Raw genomic sequence first — 26,452 nt, forward strand, 5'->3', positions numbered from 1 at the left:
GAAGCCAGCGTATATATGCGAGACAGAAACAGTTATATCTTTGATGGGCTGGGTATTGGGGTGGAGGTAGTGAGGGGAGACTGGCATGTTTGCCAGGTCAGGGCCTTGACACTGCGTAATGCTCCACTGAGAGCGGATGCTTTCATCCCTTCAAAGCAAGGTCTCAGGAGCAGCCACCCTCCAGTACCCAGCCCGGAGTCAGGGGCTCCCCTGTCAGGTGCAGGTGAGGGAAGGGGACGGGGGGATGAGCGGGCTGGAAGTGAGAACCAAAGGCCCCATTGTCCAGAGTTATGGGATGGGAGGTGGGGAGATGGTGAGAGGAATGCTTCTCTGGAAGGGGGTAATCACACATGAAAGGGAAATTGGGGTTGGGGTTGTGGTTAGGGGTGGGGTGTGGAGTGGTTGAGCATCGTCACATAGGTTTTGTGTTAGTTGCCAAGACCCCTAGGGATCAGAAACTGAGGTGAATCTCATGAACTGAACAGTAACCAATTTCACCTCACAATGTGGTGCCTTGAATGCTCTTTATCAAATTTCCCTCCTCCTTTCCTCTCAGTGTCTTCCTCTGTCATTCCTTGTTCTCCTACTTGTCATGCATGTCTGGCTTCCTGTCTGAGACATGCAACTTCCTGCAGAGGAGGATGTAAAGTCATTGAGCCATGGAAGCTGCATATCCTAGGGAACATTTAGATCTTCAGGAAGTATTTGGATAGGAGATTGTGCATCAGACACAAGAATAAATCTACTGAGCCAATCAAAAAATTCCAATCTCTGAGCTGGCATCTGATCTGTCTAGTCATGGTCAAAAATGACCTCCACCCATGTCTGTTTGCCTTTGTCTTCTCATATGATACCGGGAAACTATTAGGTAAGCTTGGAGGAAACCTTGGGGTATTTCTGTGAAGAGAAAAGAGATAGTGACTACAAATACAGGATTTGGAGCATCTAATCCCAGTGTTAGTGTTTGACCCTTTGTTCTGTGTTTGCTCCAAACTCACGTTGTGATACCAAGCCTGAAGCTGGGACTCATGGCTGTGTATCAAAGCTCTGTCGACTCAAATTGATCCCGCCATCTCAGTCCCTCATTAAATTGACAATGTTCTTGATTATTAACAGCCTATTTAAGACTGAGGTCAATCATTCACTTTTTCTATAGTGAACAACTTTTGTCTATAATTCCAGAGCAGCTCAGTTGAGTTGCTCTGAGGATTTGTTCATTTGTCAGTAATTGCCAACATAAGGCCCTTCAATTTAAAGACAGAGCTGTGGAAATTGATTTATTGGGAATTGGTCTATTTACCTGACCTCAACCCTGACTGAAACAGCCACAGTCTCATATTGAGGATACATGCTGGGTCAGGGGTAAGGTAAAACCGAATCTTCACCTGGAGCCACTTCGTGAGACATTCCTGGACTAAGACTTCCTTTTACTGGCGTTTGATGTGGCTAAGTCTTCCTAAAACCCTGTGGAGTCTATGTTGGAGCCCGCAATTTAAGAATCCTCTAAATTAACTACGGCTTGTTTCTTAGTTGGGACTCTGTTTTCTCTCTGACCAAAATGGCCGTGACACTAGTTTCAAACATCCGGATCTCAAGACAGGGACATGAAAAGTATTTTTTTTTATAGAATTGTTGATGTTCCGGCCATTTCCGTTGCCAAGACAAGATTCAAATAAAAAAACTATGAATGAGTCTTGGTCTATCACAAGAAAGCCTTAGGGTACATGGTGTGTGATGTAATACTGTCACAAATGTGTCATTCCCAGAGGCTTAGATGGAGGAGCTACAGAGGGGGCTTTGATGTCACAATGAACGCTGGTCTTTGTGTTGGATTAAGCCCCCCCCTCCGCCCCCCCAAAACCCCGGCCCCCTCCAAACTCCCCTAAATGTTCTGGGTTCCATCACAACACAACCATAGTTGAGGAGTAGGGGGCCAGGGTTACATAACTTGCCAACAGGAAGTTGGACAGGTTTAAAAGAGGGAAAATGACCTGGAATTTTTTACGAGCTTTGAAGCTGCAGGGCACTTTGTAAGCTTTGGACCACTATAAAAAGGTCGGAAGAGTGTATAAAAATATAAAAGTTTTATCTTTCTCACACACAAATACACACAAAAATGTTCTTTTTGTCGAATACAGACACGAAACATTTACTGTATAAAAAATGATGAACAAGACATGACAATTAGAGAGTGTGGTGACTCCCTAAAACAGGTTTCCTTGCTCTCCTCCCCTGTGTTGTCGACCAGTAGACAGGGGACACAGGAGGGGGTATTTCATACACATGGAGACCCCTGTAGCTCGTCTGACAGTCAGTCTGTCCATCCAGAATATCCTGATGACCCCCAGTATTAAAACCAGACATGCCGAGCTTGAAGTCGGAGCCAGACAGGAGGAAAGGGGGACATTAAAATATGGAGGGGGCTGATCAGGTTGAGAGCGGCCCAGTGTGCAGAAGGGTGGCTAACTGCTAATTGCATTCCACCAAACTCAGGGAGAAGTCAGCCTTAAGGCACTGTGGATAATAGCAAACAGCTAATGGCTAACCGTTAATGGCTGACCGCTAACGGCAGCGAACAATCCGCAACAATCTCCACATGTGCCAAGTCTGGAGGTATAATTTACACCAGGATATGTCCCAAAGGATGACAGAAGATAGGAGAGATGGAAGACATGGGAGAACGAGTCAAGGAAAGTTTTTGTCAGCTGGAAAAACAAGTCTGGTCTTTATCTAGCACAGGCAACAGGTTTGGTGACCAGCAGACTGATCTGGGCATCATGTGTCAGTGTGTCTGGGAGATACCAGAACCTTTGTCCTCTTCTTTCTGACTGCTTCTCTCTTTCTCCATCTCCTATTTTGCCCAGCTTCCCACCCTTTCCTCCCCTCCATCCATGGCAATATCAAATTGAAATGCTGTTCTTTGACCTTTACTGTTCAACCAAGTATGCCCCATACATATTTTTGCACTCAGACACAGAAACACACATACACACATAAAGGATAATCACTCCAAATACCCAACAAATGGGAAATCATAAAAAATTAAATAAACAGTTTTTACAAACAATAACAAAACACAAATGTACCTGCTGTGTTGCTTTCATCCATGGCAGAGGCAGTCTGTAAAAACAGAAATAATGGAGAATTAGTCAGTTTTAACTCAACATCTTTGTCACATTTACTTTAATAGTTTTCTGGTCAACAAACTAATAATTTGATTGATTTATGCTTAACAGGATCTACAAATAAGGCAGTAGCCCAAAAAACATCAGTGAGCGTGTATGCCTGTGTGTGTGTGTCCAAAGTACAGCTGCTCTGAGAATGTCAAGTCAAGAATCTGTAGGCTGTTTGAAATTTTTTGTTAGGAAGTTATACTAAATATTTTCAGAAAATCTTTTATTCTTTTGAGATTGATTGAAACACACGTTGCCACACTACACACACACCACACACACAGAGGGAGGCCTCAGACAAACGTCTTAATACCACAGCAGATAAGTAACCCACCAGAGGCCTCAGAGTAAATATTGCATTCATAAAACATTTAACTAAACAAGCCGTTAAACCAATGTTGACATAGAGTTTATCAATATAATCTGAAGTCAGTCATAAAATAATAACAACCATATTAATAATCTCAATACACAACCATATTTGATCATTCAGTGCTGGCAGAGAAAACATGTAATCTTTGGTTAGGTCATGGATTAGAGAACACAGCTAGTTGTGCTTCATTACATGACTACTTCAATTCTGGAGTAGAAAAATGTGGTGGTCAGTTAGGAATGCAGGGATCATCATTCTTGCCCTGACCTCAGGTTCCAAGTTGACCTCTGAACCCAAGACCCTGTTTTAATCTAAAGGTCCTTGGAAAAGAGCAAGGCCCAACAATGTGTCTGATTAACAGTGGGACGCAGTGACGCAAAGGGGCACACCAAAAAATACCCTGGACAAGGACGGAAACTGTGTAAACTAAACCACATGAATTTCATGTGTTCACAGGTCATAAATATGTTGTGACAAGTGATTCACGTGTAATCAAGTGATTAAACCGCAGGAATTTCATACGTGCATGTCCGTCAATGTCAAACCGTTTTGCTGTCTCCCATCCCATCCCCTCCCTCCGTCCTCCATCTCTCCTTCACCCCCTCTTCTGTCTCAGACATCGTGAGCCTGCCTCAGCCGGAGGCCCTGCAGTGCAGACTGGCGGCCAGGCAGCTCCTGCCCAGACTGCACCTCAGAGCTGATTGGCTGCTTTACTGACATGTGCTCATGATTGAGGGGAATCTGATTCTGGATCTGTTCTGGTTTATTAAAAAAAGAGGATAATGTAAAAAATGATTAGTGATAGCTTATTTACTTATATACTTATAACCAGAATGAAATGTGCATTTTGGATAATAATATTGTGATGATTATTTTATCTAACATTGGGTCAAACTGTCAAAGATTATGTTTCATGTCTTAGAGGAAAATCCCCAATGAAATTCCTGGAAAATATAGGTCAGTTTCACTCCCTGGAGCCAGCATCCCCCAAATGAAGGTTTGAACCCACACCACAAAAAGTTGGACTTTTATTCTGGCTCATCATTTTCAAAATAACTAATAGTGTCACTGCCTGGCAAGATCAAGTAACACTTCAAAGTATGTCTGTGGTGGAGTCAGTCTGTTCTGGACAGTGACGTAGAAAAATGAATGTAGTTGGACTAAATGCCCCCTGGTGAAACACAAAGCCTGGTCTCATTCAATGTGTTTGTTGTTGCTGATGAGTCTGGCGATGGAGCCTGGATATCAGGTTTGTCTCTAGTTCCCATCTGTCTGTCTCTGCTTATGTACGAACCAGTGGCAGAGCTGGCCAGGCGTGCATGCAGGCGCACATACGCACACATGTTCATACCCCAGCTTGCCTCTTATCTTAAGCCCACACAACCTTCATTCCCTCCATGTGTGATTGTGTGTGTGTGTGTGTTTGGTAAGAGATGGTGTGCGTGTGTGGATGTGTGTGGGGGGGGAGGAGAGTCAAAGTTAAACAAACTACAGCAACACTACATCACCACATTGCCCAATAATGACCCCCAAATAAGCTCTTGGGGGGGCGACCACAAACCCCCCCCCACACACACACACACACCCCTCCACCCCCACCCCCGCACACACACACACACCCTAGACCTGGGACATGACATCAGCTTGACACAGAGAAACCCCCCAGGGGAGTCTCAGGAGCTAGGATGAGCCGTGGAGGCTGTTTCAGCTGGTGGACTGAGGGAACACAAGAGCCTGGCTGTTTGTCTAGTGCACTTCACTGAACTCTTCTGTGAGAAGTATGCGTCTGTTTGGGTTGACACTGGACGCGGGTGTGTGAGTGTGAGGGTGATTGTGTGTGTGTGTGTGTGTGTGTGTGTGTGTGTGTGTGTGAGTGTGTGTGGGTGTGTGTGTGTGAGTGTGTTTGTGATTTCCAGTTTTCTTAATCCTTCAAGGTTACAGTCAGGGGGTGTTGATGTATTGTTTTAACATGTTCTTCTTACACATGTACACATCGGACATACGACATATAAGAATATAGTAAACACTCCAGATAGGATTCTCTAGAAAACTATTTGTAACTGTATTGTAACTTGTAAAAAAGATTTGTATCAAACTAGTTGAATGTCTGTTGATGGGACAGAATTATACACACATTCTATGAGATGAAAATTGCAAAATACTTAAGAACCCTGTCTTGCTCATTTGTTCTTTCTCATTTGTTCAACTTGAAATGTACACGACTCATTTGTGATGGTAGTAGTTTCTACTAAATGCCATCCCTCCTTCACCCTCCCCATCTCTCCAAGAACCATGCTACTTGACCCAGGCAGAGCCTCACTATTGTATAAACACATCTCTGCGGCTTCAACTCACTGAGCCACTAAGTAGAACACTGTGTAAATCTCGCCTTCCCACAATGCCCTGTTTTGCCCCATAATGGCAATTACAGTTGTGAAATCTACTGCGTGATTGCAGAGCATTAATGAATAGGTGCCTGTGTTTTCACAGCACAGGGGGTCACATATTTCTCCCTTTTCCCAGCTCTCCTGTAGTCCCTTCTCCCTCAGTGCCCCCTTCCTCCAACTCCCAGGCCCCCACCTTTACACCCACCAACACCACCCTAACTCCCTCGGATCAGGTTGTCACAGTTTGAGCTCGTCCAGGTCGTGTCAGGTGGTCGCTTGGAGAATTGTGGCTACTGCACACACACACACACACACACATGCATGCCGACCCACCCACCAACACCAGCACACACACACACGCGCACACTCACACACACACATGCACACTCACACACTCACACGCACACTTACACACCCACACTCACAGGTGTCAACTGCCTCATTCACCACAGTTAATTAACTGGAAGGGAGAGAGTGTTTGACAGCGTGCGTGAGTGTGTGTGTGTGTGTGCTTGCATGCGTGTTTCAAAGTAGGTATGTATCAACTTCTGCATGCGTTTTTATCAAATGTAGAGGCAAGTGTGAAAGTGTAGTATGAAAGTGGGTGAGGATGAGTGTTTATGATAAGGAGGGGACATACAAGGCATTGGCATGTGGCCCTGTTGCACAATGTAAACTGAGCAGAACTGTGTGTCCCTAAACACACAACCCCCCCCCCACACACACACACACACACACACACACACACAGGTCCCCCTGCCCCCTTGACTGCAGCTGTGATGATTGTGTGGCCACCCATGGTCTGAGCAGGTCGGGGATTAGGCGGCTCAGGAAAACCCAAACTTTTCCCCCCACCACTTAGTGCAAATGGCCAAATTGGTGCAGATGGCTTATGGTCAGGTAAGCCAGTGACTCCAACACTGAATCATGGGATGAAGGGGGTCAGTTTCCTTGTGTGTGTTGGCGTGTGTTTGAGTCATTTGATTGCCAATGTGTCTGTCTGTCTGAAAGAGAAAGGGGAGTGGGGGTGTCTGTAAGGCTGCAGGAGATACTATCTGGGCCTTCTCTCTGGCGTTTGACTCGAGTGTTAAGGAACGTGTTCTGTCTGCCCCTGCACTTATAAAGGAATTCTTTCGCCATGCTCTGTCGACCTCTCTGGGCACGTGCAACAGGATACGTGGGAAACATTCTCTCACAGCACCCTTTTCCTTACCAAACACCATTCTCTCTCTCTCTCTTTCTCTCTCTCTCTCTCTCTCTCTCTCTCTCTCTCTCTCTCTCTCTCTCTCTCTCTCTCTCTCTCTCTCTCTCTCTCTCTCTCTGTCTCTCTGTCTCTCTCTGTCTCTCTCTGTCTCTCTCTCTCTCTCTCTCTCTCTCTCTCTCTCTCTCTCTCTCTCTCTCTCTCTCTCCCCTCTCTCTGTGTCTCTCTCTCTCCCCTTTCCTCCATCACTACTTCCCTACCCACAATTCTTCCACCATTTCATAGAACAGTTTCCATGTGTCACACGTTAAGTGTGTAAACAGGAAGTGAAGTCATTAGTTCTGGCAATGTTACGGTGGGACACTTCCTGTCTGGCTTGGTGCTCATGATTCAGTGGGATTCCTGTCCAAAACACACTTAAAAATAAACCAAGTCTGACAGCTTTCAGCATGACAAACCATCTCACACTGAGTACTCAAGGAATATAAACATTCATAACTTAGGACTTACAATACATAGGACAACAGCATACTGTATATTTGTGTGTGTGTTAATGTGTTTTAAGAAGGAACCCACACAGGCTGCCAGCAGAGACCAAGTCCTCTGTCAACATTGGGAGACATGAAATACATGGTCTATGTTGGGTGATGTTGATGGAAAAAGAGAAGGGGGTGGATATAAACACACACTAAGGTTCTATCCCCATACATACACAGACATCTGGTCTCTCTCTCTCTCTCACACACACACACACACACACACACACACACACACACACACACACACACGCACACACACTTTGTTTACGGGACTGAGCCAAAGCAACAGGCTTCTGGTTTCAGACGTGTCCAGTGGGATTTTGTGTTGGGCCCTCTGAGTGTAAACTCCTGGCTGGGCAATGGAAACCATCTATCGTCTGCACACAAGCACACACACACATACGCACATGCCTCCCTCGTTTTACTACAGCCCTGGGCCTCCCCAAAGATGAACTCTTGTGATGCTGTCCTCCCCCTGTCTCCTTGTAGCAGACAATATCCTTCTTTCTCAACACGTTCAGGCTGAAGTTAGCATGTAGAATGCCCAGGTTTTAAGACATGGTTTCAACACACACTCACACACACAGAAAACCATTAGGTCTGACACTAGAATTCAGGTGTCCATCACTGATCTAACATCTAACAATGTAACAACCACAGGCTTCAGAGCAGTTTTGTGTGGACTAATCAACGCATCCAGGAGCCAGGCCCAACCAGGCCTCACCAGCTCTAAACCACCAGTTCACCCTGCCCTCTACCCTGCCCTGTCTCTCTGTCTGGGAAACAGGAAACACTGCCTTAGAACACAGTCATTCAAACTACTTCAATCTCATCTGGCTGGACCACTTGGCCCTTAATACACCAGTGAAAAGCCAGAGTCTGTCTCATCTTTACTTCCCCTCAGGTTGACTCCAAGCTTAGCAGCCAGAGTCAATAGGGATAAGCTCTGTTATCCCGACTCCAGTAACAATGCTAGCACCAGGATTAGTCTCTGGTGCGGAACAGGAAAGTGGGCTAACTAGCCCAGCAGGCTTAGCGTGGGCAGTATGGGGGTCCAACAGGGACCCGACGACTTTGTATTGGACACACCGAGGTTTTTGGGTTAAAACTAAGGCACACACACACACACATCCTTACTGACTTGCAACACACACACACATACCATGCCCTTGGTTCTGACATCTGTTTAATCTCTCCATTCACTGCACAGCTGTCTCTTCAGATTTCAGCATAACAATGGCACCAGACCTACTTCAGCATTCCAACACCGCAACACATGCTAAGGTATAAGCACCTGAACACAATCTTCGACAGTAACAAGACACAGACTCTTAATGAGATTCAGACATCTCTATCGAGTGTGCCAGTCTTGAATGAAAGACGTCACTCCGGGACATAGCTTGACCACGGTGACTAAGTGTGGGTTGTCTGTTTGGAATGACGTGATGTCATTTTCAGATGCAAACACATTCACAACAGTGTTCCTTCTGAGTGTGTACTTAGACACACACACACACATAAACACACCTCCATTCCCCGTCTAAATACACACCTCAGACTAGCAAGTGACAACTGAATCACACATGGTTGAATGATGCATGCCTGTGTTTGCATGTATGTGTGTTTATAGGTGTGTGTGTGTGCATCTGTATGTATGTGTGTGTGTTAGTTGTGTGATTTATAGGCATTCATTATCAACAGGCTGTAGGGGTGTTTCCAGATGCCTATGTTTACCAGTTATCATGAGGATTTACTGTCCATGCCTAACATCATCTGACAGCTATGCACTGTGGCTGTTCAGAGTCTCATCTCCACTCAGTGCTTCTACGTTGATCTGCGCAGACTTCAGACAGAACTCCAATAAGCAAACACATCCATAAGGGGACAATTATAGAATATTTTATTTTATGTTATGTGGGTCTCTTGTTGTTTGACTCACACATCATAGCCAGATGGCTCTGTGTGTTGTATGAAACATGTATTTATCTCCAAGCCTAGAGCCATGGAGAGTAAACAAGCTCTGTTTAGGTCATTTGGCTCTCCTTAAATGTGTCACAAGTCATGAATTTGATAATTGATTTGATTATGGGCTATTTTTCAAAATTACACATCTCTGTTCATCTTAGTGTTTAATGCAACTCTATAAAATACCATGGCCTCAATTTCAGACTAGTCATAGAGAAATACCTCGAGAGTTTGTCATTGATTGAGGTAATGTATAATTACCCTCAAACATCAACATACACACACACACACACCACACATAACAAACACTTTGTGTGACTTCCTGCATGTGCACAATTGTACATAACTACAAGGTGAAAGCAGATATGCCGGATATCTGCAGTTTCACAAGAGTGTCAGAGTGTTTCTCTAATTCAATTAAATCCCCTTTTTTCCGCTTCGTCCATTTTTTCTCAAAGCCTCCAAAATACTAAAACTCCAGCTCTGTCCAGTTCTTGGAATGCCTGATGCAATCCCAGAAACCTGGAATCGACAGGAAAGAAGAGATTTCCGCGTGGAGGTTGAGAAGTTCATTTCTTCACATCCTGCTCCATAAAAACAAACACTTTTCCCTGCCTTTCTTCCATTCTTTTTCTCTGTTTCTTTCTTTCAATCCCTCCTTTTTTTCCGACCATGACCAGGAGGCTAAGGCCGGTCACTGATTGTGTCTGCAGCTGTGCTCAGCAGCAGCAGATTGATTCAGGGGACAAAAACACCACAGATGCTAGTGGCTGACTGGCCCAAGACAGGAAGCCGAACCCCAAATGGAAACTATTACGCAACCAGGAGGACACTGGTGGTCCCACTGCTGGCTGACACATACAGCATGGTTACTGGTGAAGCTGACAACATCTGCGCACCAGGAACCCGTCAGGCTGTGAAGGATTTGATTGCGATTCACGAAAGGGTGGGTGGCGCTGAACAAGAGAACAGAGCTAGAAAGCAACTGAGGAGGTAGAGATGGAGAGACAGAAGAACAGCAACATAGTCACAGCAAGCTATTTGGAGAGGTGTGGTTAGGACAAGGGATGTTTGGGGACTCGCTTGCCAAGCAGGAACAAAGACAGAGAGGAAGCACAAAGACCAGGACGGCCTTGCAACCTTATCATGCAAACAACTGCACAACTAAGGTCCTCCCCCCAGACACCATTGATCAAATATGTAGCAAACAACCAATCAGAAAACTGTCGTACTGTCTCTTCTATCTAAGGTTGTATTCTGTTCAAAACTTCATTGGGTGTGATAGTTAAAGTGTTCATTGTAAACCGATGACAAAACCAAGAGAGAGATGACAGATGGTTTGTTTTGACCTCCGTTGCCTGGGAGATGGAACACAGATGCAAACACCGGGGTCAAAGATCGGGTCCAGTTATGGAATTTCCACAGAGACCAAAGATATAGAACAGTTTGTACAGCTTGAAGTCTGTCTCTCTGAATGTAACAAGCTGGCTTGTGAGTGTTGTATTTAACAGGCTGAGACGAAAGGTGTGTTTGTGTGGCGTTTAACAGCAGAGGCCTTTCGAGGATTTTGTCTTGCTGGTGGGAAATCTCTCCCCTTAAGGGAGTGATTGATCTGTTGTTTCCGACTGTAACATTGAAGCACAGCATAGGTGAGGGGGGCGGAGGGTGGGGGGGGGGGGGTTGAGGGTCAATGTCGGTCAGGACCCCCCCGACCATCTCACTGACATGGGACATCCTTTGCGGTAAAACTCCTCTAAAAATAGCGGCACAGTCATTTGCACCACCTGACACACTGGCAACGGCGATTCATCGTCATGTAGTGAAGGTTAGGTTGTGACAAATCCCACCGCAAAGACAAGACGCTGTTTTATAATCAAAAAGATATGAGGTCTTCATAAACGCCAGCATTTTGACTAAATGTTACATTTTCCCTGACAAAACCATTTCCAGGCCATGGCTGTCCGTTCCACCATGTGAAACAAAACAATAAGTGACACTTGCCACTGCACAACTTGGAGCAAGTGGCACAAACCTGCCAACAACAACACACAAAAGGAAAGAATTCCGCCTCGGTCGAAAAAACACCTGCTGTGTCACGACGTCTGCTTGAAACCAACCCCACACGCTCACAACACCACAACAACAGCCACCTGTTAGGACGGGAATACAAATAGCACTCGACTACAATAGAGCGGGCCAAGAATACTCCTCGCTTCAACCTGACACCTGCTATGGCCTAGCGAGCCACCACCAGCACAGTGTGTCACATACCACAGTGTGTACAGTTGAAACAGCACAACACAGCCACATGCCTTGGCTTAGCACTTATCAGTGTTATGTAAAATGATTGTCCCAGAGGATAAAGAACACTTGAGTGTTTGGGTGTACTGTGCATGAGCGTCCAGTAAACACACAATGACAGTCCTGTACTGTTTGTGCTGTACCATTGTTGTTACTGAAGCATATCAAACCGCAATGCAGGTATGATGACAATGCAGGTGAAATGTTACGATTTATTAGAACAGATGTAGAAAGAGTGTACCAATGCTGGCGCACTAGGAATCCATGTTGTTGCATCCAATAGTTGCATGAGCATTATTTATCACAAGGATTCAATCTGTTTCATTTAGCTGGTACCCTTACGTAATCAACTAAGGAATGGAAGGACAGAAGCACAGAAGATCATTGACAGAGGTCCAGTACATGTGCACGCACACTTCCTGACTATAATTCGATTGGTTTACTAATGAAAAAATATGATCAGTTCTTGTTATCTATGAAGATCTTTCATCACCCAAATACGTGCCTAATCAGGCTATCCTTTATGGCCGGCAAATAAAACAAGTTTATTGTGTACCTAGCATGTATGTTACCATGCAAATAAAGGGTAACTTGTTAAGTAGCATATAAGTTTGCATGCCAGTCCATCTTCAGGAATGAGGTCAGTCTCATGTTTGTGGTAAATGAGCTGACCAAAAGTGCTTGTCCAGGGTTTCCAGTTGTATTTATCTGTTTCTGCAGAAGTCATTTAATTACCAGCCAGACCCCCTTCTCCATCTCAGTTTTTCCTACTTTACTCTCATTCTATAAGGTCTTTATAGCTATCTGTTGACTGCTTATTTCTCTCTCCTCACTTTCTCCCTTTCCCTTTTCCAGCTCCAGTGCTACAGAAAGCAGACTAGATTGAAGGAGAGGATTTGGAGGCTGATAGAATGTATCTTTTCGTATTAAAAGGAAATCTCACATCTCCTGTGTGGGAACCCAAGACAAAGTCTTGCCTGTGGGAATGGGCTGAGTGTGGGAATCACTAGTGGGTAATCACATTTTCACCCCCTGAATCGATTGGTTTGGAACTTTCCACTTAGGTTTGCCTATAAGATTACCAGTGCATCTGGAGGGCACCAATTTTCAAACAGGGGGTGGATACGACTCAACAAAGTTTCTTAGAATTGTTAAATGTTTCCATTGCTACTGTAACCACACACTAAAGCTAAATACTACCGTAAAAAATAATATATATATCTTTGCGTGTCCTTTATTTAGTGGACATCTCAACACCTCAGTGTCTGAACAGACTGGATGGAATCTTACAGCTATAAACCCCTCACAGTCCTCTTGAGAAAGTCATCATCAACTCAGCTTAAGCCCAAAGCCTACATGGGGTCTCCACTGTAACCGCCCCCACAGCCCTCCAGTCTTGTTAGTGTACTGTCCATTAATTAGGCAAGGCAAAGGCTTTGTTTAGTTTAGTTTAGTGTGCTGGCTTACCTCATCTCATAGGACATTTAAATACCAAATGACCTTATTGAAAACTGTTTCAACATTACAACATGAAAGTTTTGGAGATATCAGCTTAATATAAAGTACACCATGCTTGATACTACAGTTTCACCATTTAAGGTACAAGAAGATTTGGCATCCATTTTAACAAGTAAAATGCTAACCTCAGGTTATGGCATGTAAAGGGGCCAAACTATGTGGAGGAAGAATTGAAACAGATAACTCTGAAATGCAGGTTTGTCTGTTCTGAGAAAATGTCTAATCTCTAATCAGGTGGGCAAATGTGTGTTGTTGTCAAGATAACGTGCAGGCTATGTAGCAGAAACATCCTGTCTGACATTTTCTTTATCGGGACGATACTTTATCACCATTTTTGCCTGAAGAACACAACGACGAGTTAAGTGACGCACTAACCTCCTCATCCTGCCTCAGAGAAATTCTGAAGGAAACACGAGCAACAGAATTCTTTTTGAAATTTTCCAACAGCGATTCCGCTTGGTCAGACAAGTCCAGGAAGTTAGTGGCTCATGGACTTCATAGACATAAATCTGTCTTGAACAATCCAACGCCCCCCAAATTCCCCCTTTGCCCACCCCCCAGATGACCCCACCCTTGCCCTTCCACCCCTCTGACCCCACTGTTGACCCCTTTGTTGGAGCGAGATCCCTGGAACCAGCTAATTACAGGTTTCAGCGTCTGCCAAGCAGTAGTCCTCAAAAGCCCCCGTCGACATTCCTACGCGTTGCTGAGTCACTTTGTGTATGGATGTATTGTTCAGCTATATAACAGTGTGCCTTACGCTTAAGTGGATTTATTCACGACTGCTTGCTGTGATGCCCTGCAAGTGTCGCCTGATGTGTTTGTGTGTGAGTCTGTACGTGTGTGTGTATGTTTGTATTGAATATTTCTCTGCCTAGTCTCTGGGTAGAGGCAGACATGTCTAAGTGTGTGTGAGATCGGGCATGAATGCTTTTTAGCTGTGCACAAGGCCACTTTGCCTCTCACTTAGCCTTAGCACGGTGCAAACACTCCTGATGGCCCCTAACCTGCAGAGCAAACACACAGAGTAGAGGGAATCTGGAGCCTTGGCCCCAACAGAGCCCAATCACACAGTTGGGTTGGCATGAAAGGACTTCGCTCGTTGAGGGTTCACCGGCTCGTTTCAAGCTCGCCCAAGCCAGAGACGTTCGCGTCACAGTCAGGGGTTAAGCTGATGCATTAAGTGTGTGTGTGTCTTGCACGCTTTCTTCTTTTCATTTGATACATCCATATTTTTCTTTTCTTTTCAACTTTGTAAACTGTGATGTAAGTCCAGTGAGAGCTCCTCTCAGACTTACCCCAGCCTTGGGCTTGGTTCCTGATGTCGACACTAAGGATGAGGCTGAGGTTGAGGCTGAGGCTGCATGGCTCAGTGCAGTAGATGTTTGTTGTGGATGGAGGATGTTGACAGACTGACATGAGCTGGAGAGGGAGCAAGCTCCTTTCACTGAACATAGATCCATATCCTAGAAACAGAGAACCAGGATTAGCATTGACATTGGAGGCTATCCTTTTTGTAACTTTTAAAATATATTTTCACAACAACTAAGTCTCCACGGAAAGAAAAGCCACTTCTAATGAAAGCCCAAAGCAATTAAGCAAAACAACAAATATGTGTTGAATTTTTGCCATTCTGCTCAAATCTACAGACTACAAGGTACAGTGTGTGGTAGGGTACAGTGCGCACGATACAGTGTGTGGTCTGCACACAACAGACTAATGCACATTGCGTGGTGGTGACATACGGACCGACTGTTCCCTGCGCCGCAGCGTGGGGGTGTTGGCCATGGAGGAGGCAGTGCTGCTTAGGGCGTTCTCTATCTCCTGGTCCAGCTGGTCCAGTTTCATTAGCAGCAGAACCATGGAGTCCAGACGAGACCGCTCCTCCCTAGAACTCTGCACGCACAGCCAGAAGGACAGATCGATGAAGAGACAGACAAAAAGACAGACAGACAGGGTACTCGTATTTAATCCGCACGCGAGTAGTGTACAAACAGTAGCAATATCTCTCTAGCCCCGTGTTAGTCAAAAATTAAGTAAACTGATTCATGCCATTCATGTCATCATCTCAATATCTTTGCCAGCTTCTCCCTGGCCTTGTTCGGTCCTATCCTCCTTTGAAGAGAATGTACCTAGCAGTCCTGCATTTGACCAATTACCATCCCAAATACAGACAGAACAAAAGGAACAGTGTTGTCATTGTCATGTAACTTTGCTTTATATTGTGCATTTGGTAGAAATATCATGCTTTTTCACCCTCGGATTCTGTAATTGCACCAGTCACAAGCGGTCAACCTGGCACTAAGTAAGGACATTAATCTGTCAGCTGCTGCCAGTCTGCCCTGGCAGGGTCCGGCTGTGCCGTCCACATGGGCATAACAAGGCGCCCTCTGAAAGGAACAAATTGAACTACAGAGGTTACAATTTCTGAGGAAATTGTGAGGTGTGCTTGCATCCATTGCAGATGGCTCCGTTATTATTTGTTAAAAAGCAATATCTCAACTGGAAACCATATTCCAACATTACCATCTGCAAACTGAAAATATGCCCCTAAAAACGTAAATAAGCTTAAAATATTTTTTGGGAAAACTGGCTAACATAACAAATTTACTGGAGGCAATACTTGACAGTAACAACATCCCTGGTCTGAAGACTCGGTGCTCATGTGATCGGCTATCCGTGCTGTAAGTAGGGAAAAGTGCATTTAACTTTGTCAGCCTCTCTCAATCCTGGTCATTGATCCTGATCATTAGGCCTACTGTAGCCCTGCATGTTTGTATATGTTTATTTGGTCCAAATGACTGGGTTGGCAAAACAAAAGTTGGAAGCAAGATACCAATAATAAGTGTGTCCTTTTTCACCTCCCCCATCACCTGGAATTGTTTTTTTTTCTATATGTATATTTGAGACCTCACATTAGTAGATGTAGGCCGTTGTTCAACTATATGGAAATGGATTATGAGGTTGATCGGATTAAATGAGAAAAGATTTGGCACAATTGTCCCTCATCTGTCCATATATTTTTTTGTGCAGACGGGAGAGAAATACCCATTGCAAGCTAACTAGCTAGATAGAGCGAAGGGCAGTTTGTAACTCTCAGAATGTACAGTAGCTCTACTAAAACAGGGGAACTCGTCGAACAGCTGTCTTGACATTTTAGGGTAGTTAGCGAGCTGCTAAACTAATGTTCTACTATAGATAACTCATCACCAGGCCTGGTAATCACGCTTTCGCTTAAAACTTAAATTAAGCCTAGACAGTGCAACGGAACACAAGCAACGCAATCGTGACCAAGGCGAACATTTTGAAACCAACATTGTCAATGTAGTGTTAAAATTAAGGGACAAGCTAGGATGGGAAAATATTTTTTTTTAAATATGTGAGATAACATAGTATGTGCCTTGCTGATGCAAACACACCCAATGAGGGGTTTAATCAAACCTCAAGCGAGGAACCTCAGCCACATGTATTTTGCGGGGCATGACATCCTTGTCAATTCACCTAATGGTGAGTCTGTTTCAAAAGTTACAACAGGCACAACACGTCCCTGTATCAAAAAGTGAGTGAATTTTAGTTATTTTTATGCACATCTCAGTTTTGAGCCTTCTTGTGACCCTTGTGATTGACTGAGGTGCAGTGTAGCAGATGGTCTAAAAGCATTCCAGAGATTGCTATCAGCTAAGGCTTTGATTCAATATAGACCGCAAGAAGGAATTGGCCTGAAATCAATGAACTCAGTCTCAGTTTGAACTGCCACGAACCACAAAACCTCCCCAACCCATTCAGTCCTATCCTTTCTTCCCATCCTGTCCTCTTCTCCTCCTCTGGCTGTCTACTTCCCTCCCTTGTTATGCTTTTCCTCCTCTGCCCTCTTCTTCGTCTGTGTTTTTCCCATCTTCCACTCTGTCCAGTCTTGCATTGACCTCAGGTGGTGAGTTGCTGGTAAGACATGTTCCCCTCATTTCCACCTTCTACTTGTCATCTTTTTAATTAGTTTCTGCGTTTCAACTTTTCCACGTAAAAAAAAAAGAAATTGTCTAATCCCTTATTTCCCTACTTTCCTACTTTCATTCCATCACTATTGACAATCCCAATTTCCTGTCTATTTGTGCCCTGCTTTACTCCAGTCCAGAGGTCTATGTTAAATGTCTCCTTAAAGTTTTTAATTTTCCTCATGTTCCTTCTCTTTTTACATCTCTTTTTCACTTTCCAAGTTCCTCTCTTTTGTTCATTTTATCTTTTTCCTACTCTCTCATTTGCCCAGTTTCTCTCTCTCTCTCTCTCTCTCTCTCTCTCTCTCTCTCTCTCTCTCTCTCTCTCTCTCTCTCTCTCTCTATCTCTCTCTCTCTCTCTCTCACTCTCTCTCTCACTCTCTCTCACTCTCTCTCTCTCTCTCTCTCTCTCTCTCTCTCTCTCTCTCTCTCTATCTCTCTCTCTCTCTCTCTCACTCTCTCTCTCACTCTCTCTCACTCTCTCTCACTCTCTCTCTCTCTCTCTCTCTCTCTCTCTCTCCAGCTTTCCTTGGTTAGAGAAGAGTAGATTACATCATCAGTGCTGGCTCATTAGTCTCAAACAAAGCCTTTTACAATCAGCACAGACAGACCCTGTGTAACAGCTTTACAAGGGTGAGCTCACCCTGTTTGTGTGTGCGTGTGTGTGTCGGAAGAGGTTGAGTTATAAGTTTGAAGCGAGAATATAGGCAGTAAGTGATGGAATACATTTATGCTTACTGTAATAAGACTCAATATCCTTTGGGTTTTGAACTTGTTTGTCTGCAGATATGTGAGTGTGTGTTTTTGAGTGTGTGAGTGTGTGTGTGTGTGTGTTTGAGTGAGTGTGTGTGTGTGTGTTTGAGTGTGTTTGAGTGTGTTTGAGTGTGTGAGTGTATGATGAGAAGAGCATCATTCAACTAACTATGATTTTGGTTCCCTCATGGTTGTTATTCAAACCACGAGGGTGTGTGAGAGATACAGCTATGGGTCAGGAGAAAAGCAGATGGGCTGACGTATATTTGTCAAGGGACACAGAACTGCTGTGAAAATATGGCAAGAACAAATCTGTGCCTGACTTCCCAACTCACGTCTTATGACTTGTCTTACACTTATTTTCAAGTTAACGTTGAATTAGCAGGAGAGGTTTCTGCTGGGTGTGCTAGTGCTGATGCCCAGGAATGGTAACTGTGTATATTATGGAACTGTTAGGAGCGGGGATGCCTTGACTTCTCTCTGATGCTAATGCACTAACACTAAGTGTATTCTGGCAACTCAGGCAATCCCGATGCCATGCTGTTATGTGACAAATAACTTCTTAATAAGGTTTGGTTGAGTAAACAAAAGAAGCTGGGCCCTAATGACAACAACCAAAACAACAACAACATGTATTCTCTTAGCCAAGGAGCATCATCGTTTGGGGTGGGGTAAAAGTGGAGTCGGGCATTCCAGTGGTTTGGAGGCTCCTCTCAAGTAGTTTTTGGTCTTTATAGTCTTGTTGTTTTTTTTTTTTTGCATTTCACCACCACTTCCTGTTGTTTGGGATGGGAGAGTTCCCACACTGAATGACCTCCCAAAAGCCCCCCTTTCCCCCTCTCTCATCTCTCTCTCTCTCTCTCTCTCTCTCTCTCTCTCTCTCTCTCTCTCTTCATCCCTTCAGCCCACTTCTCCAGACTTCATGGAAGACAGCTTGCTAGTCATGCAAAAATATTTTTAAGATAGAGAGCTAGTCATTGTTTACAATATAACCACTGTATATTATGTATATATTTACTGCTTCTCATCTCAACATACAGATAACTTTGACATCAAGTCAGAATCTCACCTGCCAGTGTTTGGGTGTACTGTAGCCTACTCAGTCATTTGATATACTTAGTTGGCCTTTTTGAGTTTATATCAACATCAAATGTAGTTGTTCCTTACGTGGCGTGGGATTGCAAAAAATCTTACTTTAAACTCCATGCCGACCTTCCCAAAAAGTATATTTGCAAAGTAAACTAGCAGATTCAAGACACCAAAGCCTTGCTATCACAGTCCCTGGAGAGGGTTCAAAGTGCTCCCGTATGGTAGATGAATTGCTTTGGCGCCCTCCACTGTCACGGATGGACTCTTTTTAGGTCAGTCAAGCCAACATGTTAAGCCAAGTTTTTTTTTTGGTGCAATAAAAACGCCATGGGTTTTTCATGTTTTGGAATGTGTGTGTGTGTGTGATCTCACAGGGTCTCTCATCTTTGGCATTCAGTGGCATGACGTCTGTCATGGACGGAAAGAGCTCCACCACGGCTACGTAAAGCCCAGATTCAAACCAAAGCATCAACACTACGCAACATCCAGAGGGATTGCGGAATCTTGCAGCATTTTGAGAAACTGCCTACAGATTTCAATGGAGAACATCCCCTCTCTCTCCATGAGGTCATACAGTAGAAAAGTGGCAGACCGCATATGTTACTCTTTAAACTAAAGCAATCAACCCCCAGTCTTTCCAACAGCACACTCAATTTCCAGTCTGAGATATTGGCAGTATTAGAAATAATATTTGGTAAGAATTTAAATATAAGTCCCTTTAACAGCTCTGCGTTTACTTAAAGTGCTATGTAAACAAACGTAAAGGTAAAAGCCTATGGAATATCAGAGGAATTAACTCTTGCTAAATATTGTTGAGTGAGTTTTGTGCTTGGAAAAGGACATCTCCAAACAGCATGCCTACTAACAGTAATGGGCCTTGGCTTATATAAATAATCGCTTTATTGTTGTTTACCCAATGGGATAGATTTTCAGCTAATTCTCACACATATTTAGGTATTTTGGCTGGTCACAGTTGTGAGATTTAAACAACACAACTAAATGAACTGTGTCGGGCTTTAGAGCTGCATCGGTAACTAAGTGTGTAAACAGCAATGGATGTTTGGCTGACAGGGAGCTTGTTCAGAGGCTTTTACCTCAGGGATGTCTTGGCAGGTACAAGCAAGTGTCACCACACTGATTTCAACCCCCTCACACACCCACCCACCCACACACACACACACACACACACACACACACACACACACACACACACACACACACACACACACACACACACACACACACACACACACACACACACACACACACACAGCACTCACACAGAAACACACACAGTCTTCATGCCCTTATAGGACCTTGTTTTGCAAGCCGAGCTAGGCTGAGGGTAGAACATTTTACAGATCCCCTGGTCACAGTTCTGAAAGCATGTGAAAGTGAAGTCATTGTTTTCCGAGAGGATGGCCAGAATGCAGGACCAAAAAGTTTTGTGGATTTGCTTCGTAACATTCAGCACCCAAGAAATGTGTGTTGATTGTATGTTGATATAACAGAGGAACAACTTTCGAAGACTCTGCTCCCTTTAGTAAAACGTCTTCATGTGCAAATATCAAATCCACAGTCTTCAACAAACATCTTACGTTGTTTTTTCAAATTTTCTTGAAATGAAAGTGTAACTCCATACAGCTAATACGCTAACTGAAGCGCTTTCAGTTACCATATACCAACAGTACCAACCCAAAAACAATTGTAAACTTTTTCACATACCTTTCTCATGCGCACCTTCACTGGGTTATCCTCCATCTTTCTCTCTGAGTCCCTTCTCCCCTCTGGAGTTTCAGAAACCAGATGAGGGCTGTGAGGGTTGCCAAGCTGCACTAGTATCTCCATCTCCTCCATTTTAGAAAGTTTAGCCGCAGGCTTCTCCCGTTCTCTGTGACCATCTGCCACCTCTAATGCGGGTGACTCACCTGACGCCCTGCCTGGGGCCTGGTTGCCATAGCAATGCCCTGGTGAGGCCTTGTCATTGGTCACCTCAGGACATGCAGTCTGGTTTAGAACATTCTGCTCAAAGATTACATCGACTTGCATCTTATTCGGATGCTGGCTCACCAAATGGGTGGAATATTCCAAGGCCATTTCTGATGGGTTCTCCAGGAGTGCAGGACCTTCGTCTACCTCATGGTGGATGACCTCATGGATGGTGTCCAGCTTTGAACTGACGTCATTAGGAAGGCCTTGAGCTTGAGGCGCTACTATGTTTTCAGAGTCTGGTATTGGTGTTACTAAAGAAGAACGGTCTTTGGAAGCAGTGGAACCCCTTGTGTTCTCCAGTCGGGGGTCATTAGGGCTTCTCTTTGTCAAATCACAATGAGTTTCTTCTGTGGTTAATACCGCTTCCTGGATATGGTCCAGTTTTGGTTTAATTTCAACACGGTTATCAGCAGATAAGGTTGCTCCATTGCTGTCTGTGATTTTCTGGTGGGCTTGTTCTCTATGGCTGTGCTCCACTTGGGCTGGGTCCATTTCTGCCATTTCATCGTCTTCTTTTTCTAGCACTGTCTGGTCTACAAAGGTTTCACAACCTTGTACCTTATCAGTCAAAGTCATGTCCCAATGATGATCTTGGTCTGCTTGACCACCCTCTAATTCCCTTTGTAACCCACAAACCTCAGCTGTCCTATGTTTGCATTCTGCCTGGTCACCATTCCCTATCTCTACTGAATGAAAAGCTTCTAAAGTCATATCAGCATTAACTTCTCTGCCAGACACAACATCTCTTCCACACATCTTGTATTTTATTGAGCGGTTCAGCAACCCACCAAAGTCCACCTCATGATCCATGACAGGAATCCTAGTTCCCTCCAGTGTTGGATGATCCGTTTGCGGTTCCAGCTCAGAAAAAGCTGCGGTGGGTTGTGGAGAAACTGAGGGCTGAAGAGGTCTTGCTTGACAGTTGGTATTGCCCTCCCTCGTCTCCTGCGATTCTGGTGGTCCACCAGCTGAATCAGTCAGTGACAGTCTATTGTCCGGACAAACAGAGACGCATTGTTCCTCTCCAACTAATGCGGACTGAGGCGTCAAGAGTTTGTCATCGTGTCCAAAGTCGTGATTCTTGAACATGTCTGTACCATCCTCACATTTGCTGTCTAGAATGCTTACCTCATCATGGCTACTATGGATTATACAGATTAGAGAGATGCTTTGATCCATACAGGGGTTGGAGAGAGATGAGCACATTGTAATATCCTCCATGTGTGCTTGTTTTAGATGTCCTTCTCCCGACTCATGTAACAATTGGGTGACATCGTCATCATCCACCACATCTGTTGAGCCCTCAGTGGACTCCTGTGAGCCCTCATGAAAAACAGGAGCCACAGTGGTACCACTGTCACCCACCACTTCCATACACCCTAATTCTGTCTTCGCATTCAAAAAACTGGGGGTTATGACCTCTGACCCTTGAACCGTCTCATCAGGGAGTGACTTATGACAGCACTCCGGCATGGACGCACATCTCGCCCGCCGCCCCTGCTTGAACCCTTCCGTACCAACCAGAGGTCCTTCACTGCCAACGTCATGGCAACAGACCAGGTCCAGGTCATCGTAGCTGTACTGTAATCCCGAGCGGTGAGTCACATGATCTTCCCAACTCTTTTTCCTTATAGCTACAGGCATGGTGGAAGTCCACAGCTATCCCATAAAGAGTTCTGTTCAAGGCGTAGACAAATCCAAACGATGGAACAGCTCTGTTAAACTTCCTGTGAGAGAAGAAAAAAGGGGGTTGGTAACAGTTACTTCAAGTGCTTAAATTCTGTATGGACCAAACAGACTTTGCTGAGGGTAATGTGGAGAATAATGTTACAGTTTGAAAGTAAATAGCTGAGTGAGTTGGGATGAAGTTAAATAAGGGCGTGCACAATCATGTTCCCTCTTGTGTTCACTACGAATATGTAAACTCAGCTGTGTCTGTGTAAGCTGACATGATTCCCAGTAGTATAGAGACACACATGGAAAAGTCATGACTTTCGTGCACAGTTTTTCCAGCCTGCTCATTGGAAATTAATTATCTGGAATCAGTGAAATGGGCAGGAAGAGATCAAATGTATCCACTGATTCTTTTTGTCATATTATGAAGATATGGACAATGGAAAGAAGACATTCTGTATTTTGACATTTTCTAATAATAACAATAATAATTTTAATAGTAATAATATATATACTTTTTAACTGTCTGGACAAAGAAGAAGTGTGACAGGTTTAGGCCCCAAACATTTACCGCACATAAAAACTTAACAGTCCGAATCAAGACCAAATGTACACAAGGAGAACTGGCAAGCTAGGCACAAACCCTGGCTCCCACATAAACGGTTCAAGCTCATGATCCTGAGGAGGAATTTACAAAAGGGATTGACAGTCCAAATGTACCAAGGGGCCTGGGCAATTTGTCTGTACATTGACGTGAGCAAGAAAACATATTGGCTTCGCATGACTATCTTGCGCGTCATAAACATGGTTGTTGGAATCATTGCCTGGTTCTGTGCTGGCTTTAGTCACTGGCTGAGAATGTCTCTTTAGCTTTGGAAGGAGTACTGAGAAGTTCTGTGATGAAGGAGACAGGCATGCAGATGATGCAGCAAAAAGAACCTCCTATATATTCCTGTTTCACAGCACTAAAGTAAGCAGTATATAGTTCTTAGAAAACCTATAGTCATGTTTACGAATAACACTAAAATAATATTTAGGCTACATGTAATAAATATACAAATAAACAACGCTAACCCCGGAATATGTTGGTCATATAATTTAAACGATAATTGAAATCTTGATAGATACGGGGCTGTAGACAAATTGCTTCGGTTGTGTGATTTTGTAAGAGTCTGACAGCTCTATAACGACTGTGTTTTTTTGCGACGGGAAGATCGTATATATCCTGGGACAGCTGCTCGGAGCGTAAAGTATTCCCTCATACATATGTTCAGCAGTCTAGAAAACATGAAATTAGCGTCTTCATTATGTGCCCTTTCCACAGCCCGTTTATCACAAGTTTGTAAGCTAACGGCACACCAACCAACACTTTCAAGAGGAAACGAGTTGTTTGTGTGTAATATGACATTTCTGTGGACATGTATTACAACTTTGATAAATCGGCTTTAGCCAACACATTTTGCCATTATGAGTCAGAGGAGAGTGTGTGGGGAGATTTTCGCTTGTGTGGCATGTGTGTCATCTGTTTTGTGGAAATACATGTCACTTTCTCTTGAGGAAATGGTCTTGAGAAGATTTGTGACAAATGTTTCCAACTTAATTGTAAATCCAGTGTTTTCAGGACCTCTGCAAGAATGATTTGATGACACAAATTGGAAAATGGGATAAAAAAAATAATATGTCAATGCCAGGAGGAATTCTGCAGAAACTAAAGTGTATCAAATGTTCTCACCACAGCAAAAAGATGTACACATATCCTCAAATATTTGTAATGGTAATATTTACTCTTTATATAGTCATACATTGTAGTCCATAGTCAGTACTTGACCATAGTCACAGAAGATTCGATTGCAGTCCATGATATGAGCAGCATGACTGTAGTTTGAAAATAATCCATTAACTTCTCAGCACAGTTCCATTTCCATAGCTCCAAAAAACAATATTATAGGGTAAGAGAGAGTGGCAGTACTTTAGTAATTGAGTTAGTATTCCAATTTGTCCTATTCACACAATCTGAACTGAGACGTCCTTCACTTAAGTGACACTTGAATCCAATCCACAAAGCCTCTTCAGAAATAAAACTCCTTCATCTTCCACCTATGATATCAATCCCAACTCTGGGTCCTTAAGGGTTGGCAGGTCCAAATCAGTCACTGTCGGTACCTTTACCAAGGAAAAGGAGCGCTGGGTTATGTGGCAGGCGCAATTCTGGAACGCAATTCTGGAACCATGGTAAAAAATCGCTAGACAGCTTCCATCTTGATCACATTAGGGTTTTTGCTGACGACGAGCGCCTGGAGTAGGGGTTGTGTTGGAGAGAGAGGGGGGTGGCCGGTGCTTTTCCTCCCCTTTTCTCCTCCATCCTCCACTCCCTCCTCGTGGCTCCTGACAGGGAGTCTGAGTCACATCCACATCCTGGCTGATCCCAGGATATCTAGGCAGGCTTCACTTGTTTAGGCATCTTCCTCTTTTTCAGTCTTCATGTTTCTTTTCACTGTTGTAGAGATTGTCATCTCAAATCCTTCTCTTTCAGTCACTCAATTCTATCCTCCTTTCTTACTTGCCTGGCGTCTTTCTCTCTCTCTATCTCTCTCTCTCTCCGCCCCCTCCCCAACCCCCCCACCCCACTCTATCTCTCTTTCTCTCCAAGCTGGGAGAGGCTTTCTCCAGTTGCTTTTGATTAGTAACAGACAGGCAGCTTGGTAAAAAAACTGGATGTTGGCCAAGTGAGATTGCAGTCATGTTTTGGCAGTCATTTCTGAGGCATGTGTTTTTTTCGTTACACAGTGTGTCGCCTTGTAACTGCACAGGCATCCTTGCACAAACACTTTGGCGCTGTAGAAAGATACAGACTGCCACATGTTTACAGACATTCCTGAAGAGTATGACGCTCTTGCAAAAATACAAACTAAGTGGTTAAAGACGTATGTCTTATTTTCAAAGACGCATCTGGATGAAAACGTGTAACGCCCACATTTTATTTCAAGCAAGTCTTTAAAGAAAAATAATGGTTTCATAGTGTATGTTTGCAGCTCTGATTATACATGACCTAATATAGACTTTTCGTCATACACAAACATCACAGGAGACGGTATCACTGAGGACTATTTGAACAAAAGTGGTCTAGTTCTATATTCTCACTAGGGTCTGAATGTTACCAATGGCCATACCTCTGGATGAGATCTGCAAGCATATGATGGGGAGGATGTAGGGGTTGGGGGGCTCTTGAGGGCCATAAAAAGCAGTAAAGTGCTCCATACACAGACCTCCATCTGGTCCTGACTGGGTTTCAGAAGTCCAATATCGACTGATAGAAAGACCAGGAGATTTGCCCTGTGTTTTCCAATCTGCTGACCGAACGTGTATTTCTATCTGTCTTCTTTTACTCTCTCTGTTTAACTTTGTAGCAGACTCCAACTTTGAAGCAATACAAAGTTGTTATTCCTCAAGTGTTCAACCAGACCAATGTCGTACTGTGCATTTGTTTGTTGTCAC

At 44.1% G+C, this 26,452-nt stretch overlaps 1 protein-coding gene across 3 annotated transcripts in view; it reads right to left on the reverse strand.

Annotated features, from left to right (window-relative positions):
- The window catches only part of dlc1 (DLC1 Rho GTPase activating protein), a 73,438-nt gene extending 47,919 nt beyond the window's left edge, over positions 1 to 25,519 (reverse strand). The window contains exons 1-5 of one of the 3 annotated variants that reach the window (XM_047044446.1): positions 24,760 to 25,519; positions 21,017 to 23,010; positions 15,207 to 15,353; positions 14,756 to 14,923; positions 3,087 to 3,120 (exon numbers count right to left, since the gene is read on the reverse strand). In XM_047044446.1, the coding sequence (XP_046900402.1) occupies positions 3,087 to 3,120; positions 14,756 to 14,923; positions 15,207 to 15,353; positions 21,017 to 22,927 (2,260 nt within the window). In that variant the 5' untranslated portion in view covers positions 22,928 to 23,010; positions 24,760 to 25,519. Of the gene's footprint in view, positions 1 to 3,086; positions 3,121 to 14,755; positions 14,924 to 15,206; positions 15,354 to 21,016; positions 23,011 to 24,689 lie in introns of all 3 variants that reach the window. The other 2 variants (XM_047044445.1, XM_047044444.1) reach the window with 2 other exon arrangements.
- Between the last annotated feature and the right edge of the window lie 933 nt (positions 25,520 to 26,452).

This window comes from Hypomesus transpacificus, chromosome 22, assembly GCF_021917145.1.
Source record: "Hypomesus transpacificus isolate Combined female chromosome 22, fHypTra1, whole genome shotgun sequence".
NCBI lineage: Eukaryota > Metazoa > Chordata > Actinopteri > Osmeriformes > Osmeridae > Hypomesus > Hypomesus transpacificus.